Source organism: Monodelphis domestica, chromosome 5 (assembly GCF_027887165.1).
Source record: "Monodelphis domestica isolate mMonDom1 chromosome 5, mMonDom1.pri, whole genome shotgun sequence".
Lineage (NCBI taxonomy): Eukaryota > Metazoa > Chordata > Mammalia > Didelphimorphia > Didelphidae > Monodelphis > Monodelphis domestica.
In genome coordinates this window covers 111,347,099-111,366,240 of record NC_077231.1, presented here as the reverse complement: position 1 = coordinate 111,366,240, position 19,142 = coordinate 111,347,099, and the positions used below count along the sequence as shown (strand labels likewise).

The window sequence follows — 19,142 nt, the reverse complement described above, 5'->3', positions numbered from 1 at the left end:
CAATATCAGAGAAGTGAGAAGCCATTCTGTAGAAATGGGATGAAAGTAAAACCAACAATAATTGGCAATATATTGGATATGGAGAGTAAGAGTAAGAGGGTCAAGGATGACTCCTTTGTTGTCAGCCTGAGGATGGTGGTGTCTTTGAGAGGAAAGTTTTAAGAGGGAAGTTTAAAAGAAGGAAAGGTTTCCAGAGGGACTTTTGTATATTGGAAGGGAAATAAATTAATTCACAAAATTATTAATTTATGTGGTAAATTGTCGATTTATTCTAAATTCATATGTAATCCTACAATAGTATTGCCCATTTAGAGATGAAGATGAAGCATTTCTGAGGAAAACTGATGATCCCTCCAGATTGTGCTTTTATTCTCTCTCCCATGCATGGTTTCACATTGCTGTCCACTCACAATACATCTGGGTTTATATGAGAGCAAAGGAAAGAGACTTCTGCCAAAGACATTTTGGTTCTTTAATTTCTCTAAGAGCATGTATTTAAAGTTTGGATGAGGGAGAAGCCTTTTGGAAAGAGGATATGGCATCAATGTTGTTTTAATTTAGAGCTCCTAGACTTGAATTGCAAGAATGTGCCTCACTCTAGAGACCATTTCCTTACACAGTACTAACACAGAATTAACTTGGAGTTAGGCTTTCCAGTAAATGGAACTGCTAAATCCTGATTGGTTGTTGGCATTCACGTGGAGCTATTACCATCCTGTGATGGAGGTGGGGAAGGGATTTAAAAAGTGGGGGGTCATTATCTAATGTGGTCCCATTTTACTCACCCACCTCCCCCAGTACTTTGTCTCTCTGACTCATTCGTGGCAAAGCAGTCACTGGGGAGACTGTTTCAGAGAGAGGGCAGGCCAATACAAGAAAACAGAGCTAAAGTTTGTCTAACAAAGTCCAGATGTGCTGTGGTGCGTGCCAGCCAGTATGTTCAGATTATAAGTCATGGCCTGCTGTGCCTGTCAAGCTAGTACCAGCAATAGAATTAATATAAAAATAGAGGGAACTCTTTATGGCCTTAATTTAATCTGTTCAGTGACAGTCTTTCACACAATGATCTCTTCTGAGCATTTTTTCTCTTTTCCAGTAAAGATTTGCATATAGTAATTGCTAGTTTGAAAGTTTTGTTTTTTAACTTTGAGTTGCCAAAAAGAAAAAATTATTAAAAGGTGGGTTAGAGTTATTTAGTTGAACTTTTAAAAATGCTTTGAGATTGGTTTGAGATTTAACATCAGTTATTCGTCATTATATCCTAATTCCTACCTGGTGATTCCTCCATTCTAACAGAATCAGAGGATCTGTGTTCTGTGTCCTGTCTGTGTCACTTAATATCTCTGTGACCATAGACAAGTGACATATCCTTAATGCGGCACAATTTCCTTGACTGTAAAATGAAGGTATATGGCTAGATAACCTCAAAGGGTCTTTCTGCTCTAAAATCTATAATTTTCCAGAGGAACATGACCAACAAAATGAAAGATTAGATTCTCATGACCCCTAAAATGCTCTAACGCTATAATACACAAGAGGTAAAGTTATGGCAACTTTTTCCATAGATTCAGGTATCAAGAACCCTTAAAAAGTAACAGCCAAGAAGGCTAATCCCTATCACGCTCACTCAGCTCCCTCTTCACCACTAACTCATAGACTCTGGCAGGGCTACACTAAAGGACCCATGGGTTTATGCTTTGCAATCCACTCAGCAACTATATTCCTGCTAATAGAGCCTCTCTACCAGCCACACTAATCCTACCCTCATGACACTCCTGTGACAGTAAGCAATAAAACTCAATTCTTTGCTCTTCTCCTAGTTTAGAGGAGGTAAAGTATAAGAAAGCAGAAGCATTCTCGGTCTGAGGCAACAGCTACACCTCACAGCCAGAGAACTGAGACCAAACAACAACAAAATTCTCTTATCTAACCGAAGCTTTAGAAGGGAATGAAATAATGTGGTTGGAAAGCAAAGGAACTTGATGAGACTATAAAAGTTGAGTTGAAACACCCTGAAAAAATTTTTAAAAGTGTTTGATCAATATAAAAGTTGAGTTGAAACATCCTGAAAAAATTTTTAAAAGTGTTTGATCAATTGTGTTTGATCAATATAAAAGTTGAGTTGAAACATCCTGAAAAAATTTTTAAAGGTGTTTGATCAATAAGGGATAGTCACTTGAAGGACTTCTAAAATAAATAAAAAGTAAAACCATAGACGTGAGTAAATTATTTGCTTTTTAAGTAACTTGGGTAATAGAAATATAAGACTGGAAAACCATACAGCAACTTGAAAAGATAGAATTAATGTCTGTTACCCATTCCACCCCCCATCCCCCCTGGGCAAAAAAGGAGGGGAGGTGAACTAGAAAGAGAAAGACACCTATAGGGTTAAAACTAACAACAGAAACCCTTATAATATTTCTTCCTAAAAGTACCAAGGAGGCAACAGTGAAAATGGAACATAAATGGAACAAATGATTGGAGTAATGAACCTGAAATTTAATTGACTAAAACTGTACCCCCTCACCCCCACCAGTGGATCAGTTTTCTTTGTGAGTCTAAAGTGCAGAATGTGCAAATGGAGAAAAAGAGAAGAAAGAAGATGAGGGATTGTATGGCATACTCTAATCAAGTCAGTGGTAAAGAATGAAGGGGAAATAAATCCTGTGGTCTTTCAGGATTAATAGGAGCTATGGGAGAAAAGATAAAGTGGCAAAAGGGAGAGATCATAACTGAGAGATAAAAGTAGAAATCTCAATTTATTGATAGTAGGGGATACTGTTAGAAAGCACTTTCTTAGGGGCAGGAAAATATTCTGTAACCAGGAGATTAAGTCTTTAAGTGAAAATAATGTGGAGGAATGTGGTCACCATTTCAGAGTGTTTTGCCTCTGTAGACAGCATCCTGAGTCAGAAGAAATATAATCAGAACTTTGAGGGGCAACTGATACCCAGAAAAATGTTAAGGCATGAACAGAGAGTGGAAATTTTGTTGCAAGTGGTGATTGAGGGGGCAGGGGTAATGATCTTGGTCAAGGCACAGAGTAGTAATGAAGCACACATTCTGGGACATGGGGGATGCAGAAAAATTTCTGAAGTCTAATAGAAGACAAAGGGGAGGAAAAGAAGTATTTACTTAACTCCTTAAATGAGGGGAACAAAAGGAAAGAATGGGTTAAAAATCTAATAAAATGAAAAAGTGATAGTTTAAATTTAAAAAAACTCAGTCTGTTGCTTCTAAGAAACACGTTTTTAAAAAATCAACTATACACAGAATAAAAATGAGAAACTGGAACAAAATTTAGTTTACATCAGGTAAATCCCCATAAACCACAAATTGAAATAAATCCATCAAAAAAAGGAAAAAAAAAACATTTTGCTGAAGGAAGCCGGAGACAAAGCAATATCAGTATTGATCTTGTATTCCCAAAATACTTTAGTATCTAAATTCATAAAGGATAAAACAACTGAATTTTGAGAAGACTTTGAGACTAATGCGATAATAGGAGACTAAATTCCTCTTCCAGTTTTCAATAGATATAAGAAATTCAACAAAAAGGGGAAAAAACCCAAAATTGAACAAATTGCTAGAGAAACTGTAGCTAAACAATGCATATCTTCTAAATAGGACTGTTGCCTAACAAACATTTCTCAAAAGTATGAGGAGCCTTTACAAAAATTGAAAAATTGTTAGGATACTGAGATATTACACACATATTTTAAAAGTCAGAAATAGTAAATACATCCTTTGCAGACTGATAAAATTAAAAAATATTAATCAGGTCAGGGACCACAAACAAAAGACACAGACCTTCATGGAAATTTAATGAAATCTTAAGTAATGAATGAGTCAAAGAATCATAGAAACAATTAGTTATTACATAAAAGAAAATGATAATGGTGAAACAACATACCAAAATTTCTGGAATGTATTGAATTCAATCTTTGAGGGACATTTTTGACCCCTAAAACATTTTTAACAAAACAGAAAAGGCAAGGATTAACAAACTGAATATGTACTTAAAAACTAGAAGGTAAATAAGCCCAATATAAGCACAAAAGAAGGGATATTGAAAACTGGAGAAGCAAATTAGATGCCAAAAAATCTGTAGAAGTGATAAAAATTAAAAACTACCTCTTTGAAAAGACTAACAAAATTGATAGGCTTTTAGCCAACCTAAATTAAAAGAAGAGTTTAAAAAAATCAAATCACTAATAAGGAGAGATCACAACAAAATCAAAAGAAATGAAAAAAATTGCAAAACTTCTAGTTCTAGAGACATATGCTAACAAAACTGAGAATGAAAAAAAAAAATGAACTGATTTCAACAACAGAAAACCAAAATTAACAGAAGGGTAAATAGAAGTCTTGAATGAGCCAATCTCAGAAAGACAGGAGAACTAGCTCTAAAAGAACTTCTAAGGCAAGGCAATTCCTGATCTTAATGGAGAATTTGACAACATTTTTAAAAACTGATTCCAATACTACACAAATTATTATTTAGAATTAAGGAGAGCAATCTACTAAACTTATTTTATGAGACAAATATAGTCCTAATATTTAAACCAGGGAAAAATGAAGCAATGGAAACCTACAAATCCATATCATCAATATTGATATATAGAAGTTCAATGACAAAATGTTCCTTAAAGAAATGAAGAACAATGTAAATAGATGAAAGAATATTAATTTCTTATTACTGGGCTATGCTGATACAATAAAAATGATACTGCCAAAGTTAATTTACAATTTAATGTTTCACTAGTAAAACTGTTGAAGGTATATTTTAGAGAATTCAATAAAATAATAAAATTCATTTGTTAAAACAAAAGATCTAGAATGTCAAAGAAAATAATGAAAAAAAGTAAGAATAAAAAGGGAATTACACTTCCTGGGGAATAGCATCTCACATTATATTAAAAAGTAGCAATCATCAAAACCATTTAACTTTGTTTTTCAAATAGAGAAGTGGATCAGTACTAAAAACAAGGTAAAGGAGAACCAGAAATAATATAACTCAGTAACTGAGTGTTTTATAAAACACAAAACATAAATTACTTAGAAAATACTTCCTAATTGAAAAAAAAATACTCTTGGAAACACCAAAAAGCAATTGGTAGAAATTAGGGAAATACCTTATGCCTGTTTTCATAATTAATTCAATTAAGCTAACACTTCAAAATGAGTTTATTTTTACATGACCTTAATATTAAAAGATGATTGCTTTAAAAAAATTAGAAGAGAAATACATCATATACCTTTTAGCACTGTGAGTAGCTCTACATCAACATCAAGTTATGTTTAGGTGGCAACTGGGTAGCTCTATCTGACTTATCCAAGTAAGAGATTGAGGCAATTACAAAAGATAAAAGTCAACTTTGAAACTATGAAGCTTCTGTACAAATAAAATCCATCTAGAATAAGAAGGAAAATAGTTAAATAAGGAAAAAATATTTGTATTAGATTTCTCAGAAAGGGCTAGCAGATACACATATCTGTTATACAGACCAAAATCCACTCCCTAAAAGACAATGGCCAAACATATATGAATTAATAGTTCTCAAAAGAAGAATTACAGACTATTAACAGTCACATGAAAGAATGCTCCAAATCACTAATAATTCAGATTTCTCAAAAAGAAATTCAAATTTAAAAGGGAATAACTCAAGTTTTACCAGCTATCCAGGCATTTGGCAAAGATGACAGAATGCTGGGAGTAGATAGTGTTGGAATAGTTATGGAAGTCCTGTGTTGTTGGACCTTTATATACATCAGTATAACCATTTTGGAAAACTAGGAAATTATGTAGGTCAAGTGACTGAAATGCCCACACCCTTTGATTCAGAGTTTTCACTCATAGGCTTATAACTCCAAGTATTCATTGAAAAGAACAAGGTCCATAAAATATTAATAGCAACACTTTTTGGTAGCAAAGAATTAGAAGTAAAGTATATGCCCATTAAGTGAGTAACGGCTAAATAAGTTGTAACACACCAATGTGATAGAATATGACGAATGGAAAGAAGTATGGAGAGGTGTGCCCAGTATAATAAAATAAAGTAGGCAGAGCCAAACAAACAAAATTCCCAATGACTTCAAGAATATTGCAAAATTACAAAGAATGAGCATGACCCAAAGGAAGAGATAGAAGACACCTTCCCTCAACTGTTTGACTGAGCCGGGAGGTCCTTTAGATGTGGTCATTACATATATTTTAAAACGTTTTTCAGTACAGGCATACCTCAGAGATATTTTAGGTTCATTTCTAACCACTGCAATAAAGCAATTATCACAATAAGGAAAAGTCATGCAATTTTTTTTTGTTTCTCAGTACATGTGAAAAGTTATGTTTAGGTGGCAACTGGGTAGCTCAGTGGATTGAGAGGCAGGCCTTGAGATGGGAGGTCCTAGGTTCAAATCTGGCCTCAGACACTTTCCACCCTGGGCAAGTCACTTAACCCCCATTGCCTGTCCCTTACCAACCACTCTTCTGCCTTGGAACCAATACAAAGTACTGATTCTAAGGTGGAAGGTAAGGGTTTACAAAAAAAAATTCATGTTAATACTATGCTGTGATCAATGTGTGCCATGGTTTTATGTCTAAATAAATATACATACTTTAATTTTAAAAGTGCTTTATTGTTTAAAAAAAATGTTAACCATATCTAAGCCTTCAGCAAGTTGTAATGGTTTTACTGGTAGAGGACCTTTCCTTGATGTTGATGGTTGCTGACTCATCAGGGAACTTGAGGTGATGGTGACAATTTCTTAAAACACGGCAATGGAGTCTGTCACATCAATTGACTCTTCCTTTCTGGAAAAATTCCTCTGTAGGATTTAATGCTATTTGTTAGCATTTTACCTACGAGAGAACTTTCTTCAGAATTGGAGTCAATCTTCTCAAACCCAGTTACTGCTTTATCATCTTAAGTTTATGTGATGTTCTCCAATATTGTTGTATCTTAGGGATTAGGGAGGCCATAGGAGAGGGAGAGAGTTAGGGAAATGACAGGTCATTAGTGGTCTGAATGCACACAACATTTATCAATTTGTTGTCTTATGAGTATGTATCCTTGTGCCTATAAACCATTACAATGGTAGCATCAAACATCACTGATCACGGGTTGCTATGACAGATATAATAATGAAAAAGTTTGAAATATTTTGAGAATTATGACAGAGAGACGTTGTGAGCACATGCTATTGAACAAATGACACTGATAGACTTGTTCAGTGAAGGGGTGCCACACACCTTCAGTTTGTAAAAAATACAGTATCTGTGAAGTACAATAAAGCAAAGCATGGTAAAATAAGGCAAACGCATACTGATTAGTTTTGCTTCATTTTGGGCCTTTTTTTTCCTTTCAAAAGCATTATTTATTATATCCAAGGGGCTTTCTGGAAGGCTACAGTGGGAGAGATAATGGAAGAAATTTTAGTGATGTATAAAAGAAAAGTTAACAATCAATATTTTGAAATTGAAAATTAAGCAAAACCAACCAACAAGTCTTGTAGTGTCCAAAACAACGAAATAGTTTAGGGATATGCTTATTTCATGATAAGAATAATGTTTGGTCCATTATATTCTTACTCTGAATGTAAACTTTTATTTATACATAATCATTTTGGTTTTAAAACTAAAACTCTCTCTCTCTCTCCTTCCTTCTCTCCCTCTCTCTCCTTTCCTTCTCTCTCTCTCTCTCTCTCTCTCTCTCTCTAGTTTTATTAATAAATGTTTATAATTCTGGTCAGACCACCCTTTTTATTTGTTACAGTATTAACAAGTATTAACAGTTTTTTTTTTTAATTTGCTTGGTTTTTTTAAAGAACATCAATACTATACAAAACAGAACAAAAAAATGCTGCCATCAAAAAAACTTCCTAAGCATTGTTGTAATTGTTACAATCTTTAACCCATGGAAACTTTTCAAATTCATAATGATTCTGTGACTGCAGAGAAAGGTTTGATCCCTTGGGTTTTTAACTGGTAGATAATTAAGAAAAATTATGAGCTTACGCTATTCAAAAGGCAGTTTGTGTGGCCAATATGTATGACATTTATAGGAGGCTGAGCACTATAAGTTTAAGCTGCATCAGTTATGTTTATGAACATCCATGAAATGATAGGCTATTATCATCTCATTATCGGAGCAGCTCTGGCATGCATGATGTAAGAGTATTGGAGGGTGGGGATGTATATGTGTGTTCTTTACATTAAGGGAAAGAGGAGTTTAGGAAAAGGAAAAGGGCCACAGTTTGGGAGCAAATAGGGTGATGGGGATTGACAGTAGTGAGAAGGCAGAGGTTCTAAAGGCTTGTTTTACTTCAGATTTTCTCATGAGGAAAATAATATTTGCATTGGAAATGACAGGAAGTTGATTCCCAGGATACATAAGGAGAGAGTGCTCATAGAATTGCTCTTTGTAAATTCAAAGCACTCACCCCTGATGAACCACATTCTGTGATACTAAAGATCCCTGGAAGGGATATTTGAAAGATCATGCAAAATATGAGAGGTACCGTAATACTGGAAAGGAAAAATAATGTCAGTTCAAAAAAATTTAAAAAGAAGTGAAGAGGTAACTTGGCTTCTATTCCTTTGAATAGTCTAGAAGGTATCATTAAAGAGATGGTTAGAAGATGAGATTATAAAGAGTCCATTTGACTTCATTTAGAGCAGGTCATTACATATTGACCTCATTTTCTTTTCAGACAGAATGCTGTAGATATTATTTGCCCCAGATTTTAGCAAAGCATTCAGTGAAATATTTTGTACTATAAATATGGAGAAACATGAACTAAACAGTGGATGGTACAGTCAGACAGATTTGGAACTATTTGAATGGATGGTGTCAAAAAGCCATTGTTAAAGATTAAATGTCAGATTGGCAGGAGATGGCCATTTGAAGGCCCTAGGGATCTGTATTTGGGCCTCAGCTGTTTAACCTTTGTCCATTGGGCAGTTGGAGATGAGAGACTGGAGGTTAGGAAAGAAATTACACAGAGACTGATACACTGTGGTACAATCTAACATAATGGACTTCTCCATTAGGGTCAATGCAATGGCCCTGAACAATCATCAGGGATCTAGGAGAAAAAACCACTATTCATAAGCAGTGGATAAACTGTGGGAGTAAAAACACCAAGGAAAAGCAACTGCCTGACTACAGCGGTTGAGGGGACATGACAGAGGAGAGACTCTAAACGAACACTTTAATGCAAATATCAACAACATGGCAATGGGTTCGAATCAAGAACACATGTGATACCCAGTGGAATCACGCGTCGGCTATGGGGGCTGGGGGGGAGGAAGAGAAAATGATCTTTGTCTTTAATGAATAATGCTTGGAAATGATCAAATAAAATATTATAAAATTTAAAAAAAAAAGAAAAAAAGAAAAAGAAAATTCCTTGTGTCAAATGACATAGCTTAGCCTTTGAAGCACTCTTAAGTTCCAGACCTCAAATTAAATAAAACTCTGTCCCTATTTTCCACATTTGTAACATTAAAGTATTAGACTATATGGCCTCTAGTACCTTTCCACTCTAAATCTATGATCCTATGATTCTTAAAATAAAATCTTTTCATTATTAATCTCTGGGGAGCCATTTTATCAGATTCTAACATCTCAGTTCTCTATTTCCTAATACGTGAGGAAGCAGAACCTACACTAAAGAAAACTATGATTACAAGAGAAGCTGATCTAGATTAAGCATGCATAGAGGAGAACTATGCTGGAGGCAACATAATTTTAGGACATTGTGTAACCTCTTCACAGGGAGGAAGAATACCAAATAATTCTAAAAAACAGTCTTTTTTTCTTGTCCTCCAAAAGTGTGATTGAGAAATTATTAATAAAACACTCAATAAAAACCAATAACATGGAAATGAGTTTGGATCAAGGACACATGTGATACCCAGTGGAATTGCGCATTAGCTAGGGGAAGGGTGACAGGAGGAGGGGGGAGGAAAAGAAAATTATCTTTTTTTTCAATGAATAATGTATGAAAATGACCAAATAAAATAATGTTAAAAAGATAAAAAAAATAAAACACTCCATAGCTTCACTTTCCCATTTATACAAAAATTTTTATGACACTAAACTAGATACAGACATCAAGGAAATGGGTATTTTTTTGTCAATTATATTCTGCAACATATCATACTTATCTTTACATCACATAATTTGAAATGTTTAGAAAATAAAAAATTATATTGCACTTATTGTTTGTTGACAATAAGAAAGCATTTGATTAAGAATAAAATAAAACCTTAGAGGCTTTCCATGAACAAGTTTGAACCATTTAGGTTTCTTTGAAACATACAATAAAATTGCTTTCTTCAGTGGAACTCTGATTATTAATATGTGCTGATAAGAAGATCATTGAAACACATGATTTATCACTTGTTTATTTGGGAAAATGTTTTTGTGATTTTCATTTTATGGGATTGTTCACTTACAAGAATGAATAATATGGAGATAAAAAAATTTTAATGCAAAAAAATGATCAATGAAAAGCCCATGTGCCCTTTTGGGTATCTACATAATGTCAGGATATCTCAAGGAAAGCCCCCTTAATAGTTCGAGTAGATCCTATTATGGAAGATTTGCAGGAAAACTTGGACAAGAACTTCCCAGAATAAGAGGACGTAGGTAGCATTCCTGTTCAGAAGATCTCTTCCAGTTCCAAAATAAAGTTAGAATACAAAAATCTCTCTCTCTCTCGAAGTCCTAGGTTACTCTTTCCTACTGTGAGATAAAAATGTGTTCTACATTTTATTATGGTATGTAATGCTTACTAAGGTGTTACTCCAGAGAAAGCTGAAGTAATTTTTCAGCTGTCTGGTGTATGACTTGATCTCTGTCTGAAGATTGTACCTTTTTTTTTAATCACATTTTTTCCCATGCTTCTTTTATTGGTCTAATTTTCTAACTTTAGGAAAAATAAGGTGCATAAAATTATAAGAAACATTCTTTTGGGGTCATAAATTATTTTTGTGTGTTTTGAAACTTCTTGGTTTTCAATTTCCTAAATCTTTATTAGCTGTTTCTCTTACACTCTTTCAGACTTGTGATCAGAGCATAGGAGAGCTGTAATAACTCTTTTACAGTCTAAGCGTATACCCTCAGCTTAAAAAGAGAAAAGGAAGGTTAGGAAAGTGAGGAAATTATTTTGATTGAAAGAGAAAATGAAGAATACCAAGATTTCATACCAGAGAAGGAGGAATTATAGCTAAAGTTTGTTGTGACAAAGTCCTTGAAACTATTTTTCCATAAAACTCCTCTCCAAATCAAGTCATAAGTAAGTCAACTGTCTTCTCTGAGGTAGAGAAAAACTTTACTCTGACATTTCATTTCATATCCTTCTGTTTAAAATCTCATATTGGACCCAGCAAATAGGAGCTCACATTTTCTTGTTTGTTCACACCATAACAGTTTGAATTTTCTTGGAGAATAGACACAGTTTGCAAAAAAACAAGTTATTAAATTAGATCTTGGAAAGAGTTGTATCAGATTTATAAGAAGGGATAAATAGAGTGATGTGGTGGTTGTGGTAGTGATGTGAAATGAAGTCTGTATCTTAGTCTGTTTTGGTGAACTTCAAATCAAATTAATAAAGGGGAGTTATATAAGCAAGAAAGCTGGAGGAACAAACCCTCTGGCTTTTTAGCTATTTAATTCCTAGGAATCCTAAGTTCATAACCTCAATTAAAAATGACTGTAGCTCTGGCATTTAGTATTTGTACCTAAATAGTAAAACAAACCATGCTAGATTTCTTGAATAGGGGATTCTGCCCATTAGATTCTGCCCATTTGGCTTTGCCAAAAAACAAACAAGCAAACATTCAAGTATTTGGAATATAATAAGAACTCTTGAATAAAAATGCCAGTTTATAAATTTAGAGTTTGTCTTTATGTTTAATATTTAGTTGAAGGAAATAACAAATTATGGACTGCCATCCTCTGAAGTTCGTAGTTCTTATATAGCATGTACATCTCCCCATAAGGAAGTATCAGATCTATGAGATAACTAACGTTAGCTATGCACAGGTAGCAAATTCTCTCTCAAATAAAGATCTTACCCTCATGTGTGGTATAGTGACATCTTGCTATCTCTCCAATTGATGATGATGATGATTGATGATAATTTTTTTAAAAATTCCTACCTAGACATTTTTAAAAAATGATAGACCAGGGAATTATAACACAATTCTTTTACCAAAAAGTTAAATGAGTATATATAGATTTATAAAATAAATGAAAATCAAAAGCTATCATCATCTATAATCAATTGTGATAACATGTAAAGTGTTTTGTAAGTCTTACAATGCTATATAAATGCTAGTTATTATTATTATTCCTTTAATGGACTTTGATTCTGTAGCTAAGGCAAGTGACATGATTATTCCAGAAACTAAGTGGCAGTGTCCATATGTGTTCATTCTTGCATGACATATAGAGAATGCCTTTAAAATTTATGATAGAATGTGTTACTTGTTTTCATTCTAGTCTTAAGAAAGATTCTGGAAAATATTATAGTGTATTTTTTTTCATTTTTACTAAAAAGTTTGAGTCCTAAAATTTCTGATTCTTCTTACTCTCCTTTTTTTTTAAAAACCCTTATCATCCATCTTAGAATTAATATTGAGTATTGGTTCCAAGGCAGAAGAAGAGCAGTAAGGGCTTGGCAGTAGGGGCTAAGTGACTTGCCCGGGGTCACACAGCTAGAAAGTGTCTGCATCAAGATTTGAACCCAGGACCTTCTGTCTCTAGGCCTGGCTCTCAATACACTTAGCTACCCAGCTGCCTCCTCATCTTACTATCCTAAATAAACTTTGTTAGTTCCTCAGTGCAGATATAAAGAACTCTAGTTAAGTCATTGCAGAATAAAGGTTATTTTAAAAAAATGCTTGATAGAGATAAGCAAGTCAGTATCATTTCAAATAAAAATTTCCTTTCAAGCTTCTCTTTCACATTTCTTTTGGTTAGTTTATATCATCACTAAATATAAACATATACACAAGGCTTTCCTGACTTGAACAAAGCTCTATCTATTTTGCAATTCTACCTCCAACCTTGCACTTAGAGGGAGCAAACTTTTTTAAGGAATTGTCATGTTTAACATTTTTAATGTTTAATACTATAATGATGATGTGAATTTTAAACCTAGGCTCATTTCTATAGCATGAAAAGAATCAAAAGGGAACCTTGATGGAGGCTTACCCCAATTAACATTTATGAACATTATTAATGTCCCATTAAGGCATATAAAACACTTTTCTTAACATCTTTATTGCCCCCTCTGCCACTTTTGATACTTTTGATCACTTCTTCATTCTCCTTCTCCATGTATGACTGCTTCTTCTTGGATCTTGATGCAGGTCAGCCCCTCTAACAACAAGTGTCCTCCAAGGCTGGGTTCTCGACTCTCTTTTTTTTTCTCTATACCATCTCTCTTGTTACTCTTACCATTTCCCACTGTTTCAATGCTCAAGTCTATGCCTATGCAGATTTACTTAATCCAGCTCTAACTTCTTTCTTGAGCTACAGTCTCACATCACCACCTACCTTTTGGATGGATCAAACTGGATGCCCCATAAGCCTCTCAAACTCAATAGGAATCAAACAGAACTCATTATCTTTTCCCAGAAAGCTCCCCTTATTACGACTTCTTTATTATTGTTGAAGACACCATCATTCTCCCAGACATCTCATCTCACAACCTAGGCAACATCTTGACCCCTCCACTCTCTCACTCTTCATGTCTAATCTGTTGGCAGTCTGTCCATTTTACCTTTGCATAACATATGTTCTTTTCAGTCAACTCATAGAGCTACTATTCTGATTCTGACTCTTCCTCACCTCATTCCTAGGCTATTGGCAATGGCCTTTTAGTTCGTCTCCCTGCCTCAGGTTTCTCCCTGCATCTTACACTTAGCTGCCAGAATGGTTTTCCCACAAATGTCATGTTCAGTTCATGTCTAACATTTCAAGATCTGTAGCAATTTAAGATATGCCATTAAGAAAAATTGTTCAATTTTTATTAGAATATGGAGAAAGTGGTACAAAAATATGGGCAGATCTATAAATCTTAAAGCATTTCTCTTCTAGCATCTTAATGTTACTAATTTAATAAGCTTTAGTGCAAACTGCTCAATTCAAATTGTCCTAAATGACAATTGCTTACATTATTGAATGATTATAAATTGTAATATTTGCTTATTTCCTCACAGAAGTATTTATTTGCTACTTTAATTCAGAGTTTTAAACGAGTAGACTCTTATAAGATCACTCACTTTCAATTTGTCTTCTTTTAAGGCATGGGAAGTAGATGGGAAATTATTTAGACATAAAGATGGAAGAAAAAAATAATTTGTTATCAAGTCCCTTACACAACTTAAGTGTCTGTGACTTGTCTCATATTTAATGTTTAATTCCAAAACCCGTTGCTGAATGTATTCTCCTGGCATTATTGTTGGCCTTTAATGAAATTCTTTAAAAGCTTTTGAATTTTGTTTTCTTGTGCCATAGGAATTTTATCTAAACAATATTGTATGTCTTTTTAGACTCAAAATCGCATGAAGCTGATGGCTGACAATTATGAGGATGACCACTTCAAGTCTTCTCATTCCAGCCAAACCAACCACAAACCCTCCCCAGACCAGGTATGCCTTCTCTTGTCTTTCATTCATATGTTGGAAACATGTGAGGTATATTTTACATCTGCATGTTGAATCTTCATTCTGATATAGTGTTAAGACAGAAAAATGAGCAGTTAATTTCCTGAAAACTATTCCCTAGTTATTTCCATGCATAGAATCTCTGTGTGGTATGGTGGTGATTTTGAACCTTTAAAAAAAATTGGCTACTCAAAAGTTTTAAGAATAAGAACAAATTGTTCTAAATTTTTTAATACTTGAGAAATTCCTTCTTTATTCTCCTTCTGAAACATAGCATGGATCCACAGTTGTTCTACTTTTTCCCATGAAAGGAACTGTGTCCTATGAGCAAAGCAAATTGAAACTGTTGTCTTGTGAGTTCAGTGGAGGGCATAAAAGGAAGTAAAAACAAATTATCTCTTTGGCATAATAGAAATACATACCACACTGTGCCCTGGGCCACATAGATGACAAATGGAAATGGGAGTTCTAGGAAAATAAATTACCCCCAGAACATAAATCAAAATATGAGCTATCTTTGATTTAATTGCAGTTTTCCAAATCTCTTTTCAGTGACTCCTAGGATTAGGAACTCAAATGTGGAGTCTCTTCTGTTCATTTAGAAGAATCCTCCAGCATGAGTCATTCTCAAGAAAATCCCCTTCCTTCATTTTCTCATCTATATAGTGAAGACAACCATATCTAATTATATTCTTTCTTGAGGAAAGGAATAGGGGAGGGAGTCTTCTAGGGTCTTTTAAGTGATGAATGGGGGGGAAGAAGTGAAAGAATTGCCTTATATCCTATTCCCTAGAATCTAATTTCAACATCTCCATCACACCTAATCTTAAAATATTTTCCAAAGGAAAAAAATGATTAATTATATCCATATGACTAAAAAAGTAAAGGAAAATTCCTCTGTTAGCCATCTCTACCATAACAGCCCCTCCAGTGTCTTTTAGAAGAGACAGAAATATTATAGATCAAAGCAATGGTTTCTAACTCATTTTTTAATGCGAATGTCTACTTATAGTAGCATATCATATATTATACCAATATAAGTTGGTCTCACATGGAGGAAGAGAGAGAGGGCATTATAGTATAAATAAGCAAAATGGAAGCCAACCTCAATAAGTGTTTTAACTCTTCCTTTAAAATATTCCTTTAATAAGAAAGAATACATTTTTATTCCATTATTAATGCAAAACCTTGAATTGCAGATAACTCTTAGAAGTCAAATATTAGATAAAATTTAAAATAAGTATATATTATAGATGACAAGCTCTTTTTTTAAGAGCAGTTGTTAATGGGGATGTAGGACAACAAAGCAAACAAATAATAGCATACAAGCTAGAAAGATAGATCCCTTTTAAGTTAAAGAAAGGGTACATAAAACAGGTTTGGAAGAAACAGCCTAATTCACAATTTTGCTAGAACCAGTTTATGATAAAGACTTCACCTCTTAAAGATAATAGAGTAGAATATATGAATTATAATATACACATACTAGAAACACATTTTTTGAACTAGATAATGAAGGGTGAACTTTTGGAAGAGTTTGATGAATAGAATAGGCTTATTCTCTTTTTTAGCCAAATTTTGAGAATGTAAGGTTATGAGGGTGTCTTTTTAAATCCAAAATCACCTGAAATTTAACTTTTATCTATGAGAAAACTATTCTTAATGAGTCAGAAAACTGATGGGGGGTAGGGGTGGAAAGGACAAAAATAAGAAAATTAGAATCTAGCCTCTTCTACTTTATACATATGTCTGTTTTAAATACTAACCAACTTTTTTTCATTCCCATGCTGCTCTGGGGCCTTATTGCCCTTGTCATCTCTCTTCCAATAGGATGAGGAGGAGGGTATATGGGCATAGCCAATCAGATGCTCTTAGTTCAGCCATTTTGTTCAGAACGGTGAGAATCAGTTTTCCTTAATTGTAGAAAAGTTGTTTTTTTACACAATCACTTGCTTCTGTGTGATTCATGAATTTCCCCTTTTTTCACATGGTGAATGTGTTGTGTTTCTGACATCCTTGTGTTTGGGTGATGGTGTTGTTCCCGTTGTGTGTTTTTATTGGGAAGAACTTCCAGGGCATATAATTAATTTTTCTAGCTATGATTTTATTAATAGATGATCATATTTAGGATGCTCTCATAGAGTCTTGGCAACACTATGTTTCTAATAAAACTGACAGCAGAAAATAGATCCTATACTGTGCCATTTTTCCAAATGGAAGAAATCTGGCTTGGGCTTTGGACAGATTATTTTTATACATCAATTATCCATACATGAAGTCTTTTTAAAAGCCCTAAAGTTTTAAAGAGACATCCAATTTAAGTCTTATTTCATTTCTATCTATAAATGTTCTAAGGCTATTGACATGGGATACTCATTTGAATTACTGGAAGCAATAGTTTAGCCCCTACAACATTTTAAAAAATTAAAACTGCTAATATTGGGAAAAAGGGAACAGGGATTTAAAAAAAGTTATTCGATAGAACCATTTTTTCTAGGATAATAGCTATGTTAAATAACTACCAGGATAGTGTCTACATTTTTATTTCCAGACCAAAATTTAATAAAGCTGTGATTACATCTCCCTTTAATCTTATGCCCTGGATGTTCACTTAGAAATCCTTTTCTGTAACAAAAATAATAATTATGATAATTAAGTTATATTCATTGATGATTTGAAATGTCTTGCCTTGATATTAAACTGCCTAAAGTGATTAGAACACTCAGTAGGGAGCACAAACAAGAATGATGAGGTAAGTTGATGGAAATGGGTATATAATTTAGGGAAAATCCCAAATAACTTATACCTAGAACGTATGAAAGAAAGTAATATAACCAATACCAATTAAAAAAAAAACCTCTTCAAGAAATAGCAATGGAACTTTCTGAGATGCGGCTAAAGCTGGGAAAATTTAGATGCTAATAATCTTTATGAGTACATCCAAATGATATAAAGCAGAGCAGTTGATAAAAAAATAATATATTTTATCAATCTTTCTCTCAAGTTGTAAAAATAAATGATATCAAAGAAACCTATTTCGCTTGAATCAGAGTTTTTCTGTCATTTATATGTGGGATATATTTGGTTAGAAGAGCATTTATTAGCTTCAGACCCCCATACATATCTTGATGTGGAATTCTATGCCTCATTTACAATTCCTGCTAACCAACCTTTCCAAGAGTTTTAATCAGATGTTTCAGTGTTCTAGGATTTATACTCTTGATTTAGCTAACCTAGTCCCAGATCACCAGACCAAATTGTGCTTAACATACCATGCAGAAATCCGGCTGAAATCATCTCACCATTTCTCACCAGTCATCCTCTCTACCAGTTTTCTACCTCTTGTTCTGTACTCAGCAGTCAGATCTGTATTATCTTATTACCTTTGCTCCTGGAAAGAGCTTGTCAGTTGACTTTCCTATGGATTGCCTCACCCTCCTTTTGACTTCTCACAGAAGTCTTTTTTTTCTGGTAATCACTCTCCAGTTCATCACAGTTGCTGGCACATAGTAAACTCTTTCTAAATGCTTTTCTTATTTATTCAACAAATACTTGAAAAATTATTATGCCTCATGACTTGTTCCAAATACTACTACTTTGGTCTGTCTTTCCCACCGCTATTTAGTGGTATTGAACTTCTCAGAATTTCAGAGGAGGACCCTCAGTGACTATCTAGTCCAGCTCATATCCAAAAAAAATTAATACTATAAAATACCCAACCAGATGGCTATCCTGCTTCACTACCTCCAATAAAGAAGAAGCTACCATGTTCTAAAGCAGCCTTTTCCACTTTTGGACAGTGGTAATCATTAGGAATATCTGATATCGATAACTTTGCCTTTTTCCTGCCTCTATCCATTGAGCCTCACCAAATACTCAAACTGAATTACATAGATGGAGGATTTTATTCAAAATTTAAAAAAAAAAAGGCTATCAGTAGTGATGAAAGCACTACCAAGAGGTTAAGCAAAGTAGATAAGGAGAATTAACCAGTAAAAGTGACTTGAAATAAGAACTAGAAAAGAAAGTTGGAAGCTGAAAGCAAAGTAACAGATGTTCTGGAATCTGGATTCTGCTATTTAATAACAAGGAAAATGCAGCTAAACATAACCTAAAAACCTTTTCCTTTTATTGCCAACCTAACATGCTTTAATATTTTTAGGGACAATGGAAATACTGGCAAAGGAAATGCTTCCTTTCAGAAAAAAAATATTTTTTTAAGTTTGGGTTGGGTTTTTCCCCCACATTATCTTCCTTGTTTCTACAATTTTGGTTGTTCTGATCATCTCCTGATTACTTTTTTAATTTCCTAAGTGTTTAACATACTAATGCATTGCAGATATCAGCACTGCAATAGAAGTCTCTTAAATCTCCAAGGGAATTTTCTGTGGGTAGGAGATGTCATCTAGCAAGAGTAAGTAGAATAGTATATAGAGATAATGTTATTAGCTTGGAGAAA

General features: G+C 33.9%; 1 protein-coding gene across 10 annotated transcripts in view; it reads left to right on the top strand.

The window, feature by feature from the left end:
* ERC1 (ELKS/RAB6-interacting/CAST family member 1) overlaps window positions 1–19,142 on the top strand; it is a 457,438-nt gene that overhangs the window by 381,264 nt on the left and 57,032 nt on the right. For 6 of the 10 annotated variants that reach the window (XM_056800772.1, XM_056800770.1, XM_056800774.1 and 3 more), the window contains one exon: window positions 14,570–14,668. In XM_056800772.1, the coding sequence (XP_056656750.1) occupies window positions 14,570–14,668 (99 nt within the window). Of the gene's footprint in view, window positions 1–14,569; window positions 14,669–16,513; window positions 16,581–19,142 lie in introns of all 10 variants that reach the window. The other 4 variants (XM_056800778.1, XM_056800777.1, XM_056800776.1 and 1 more) reach the window with 1 other exon arrangement.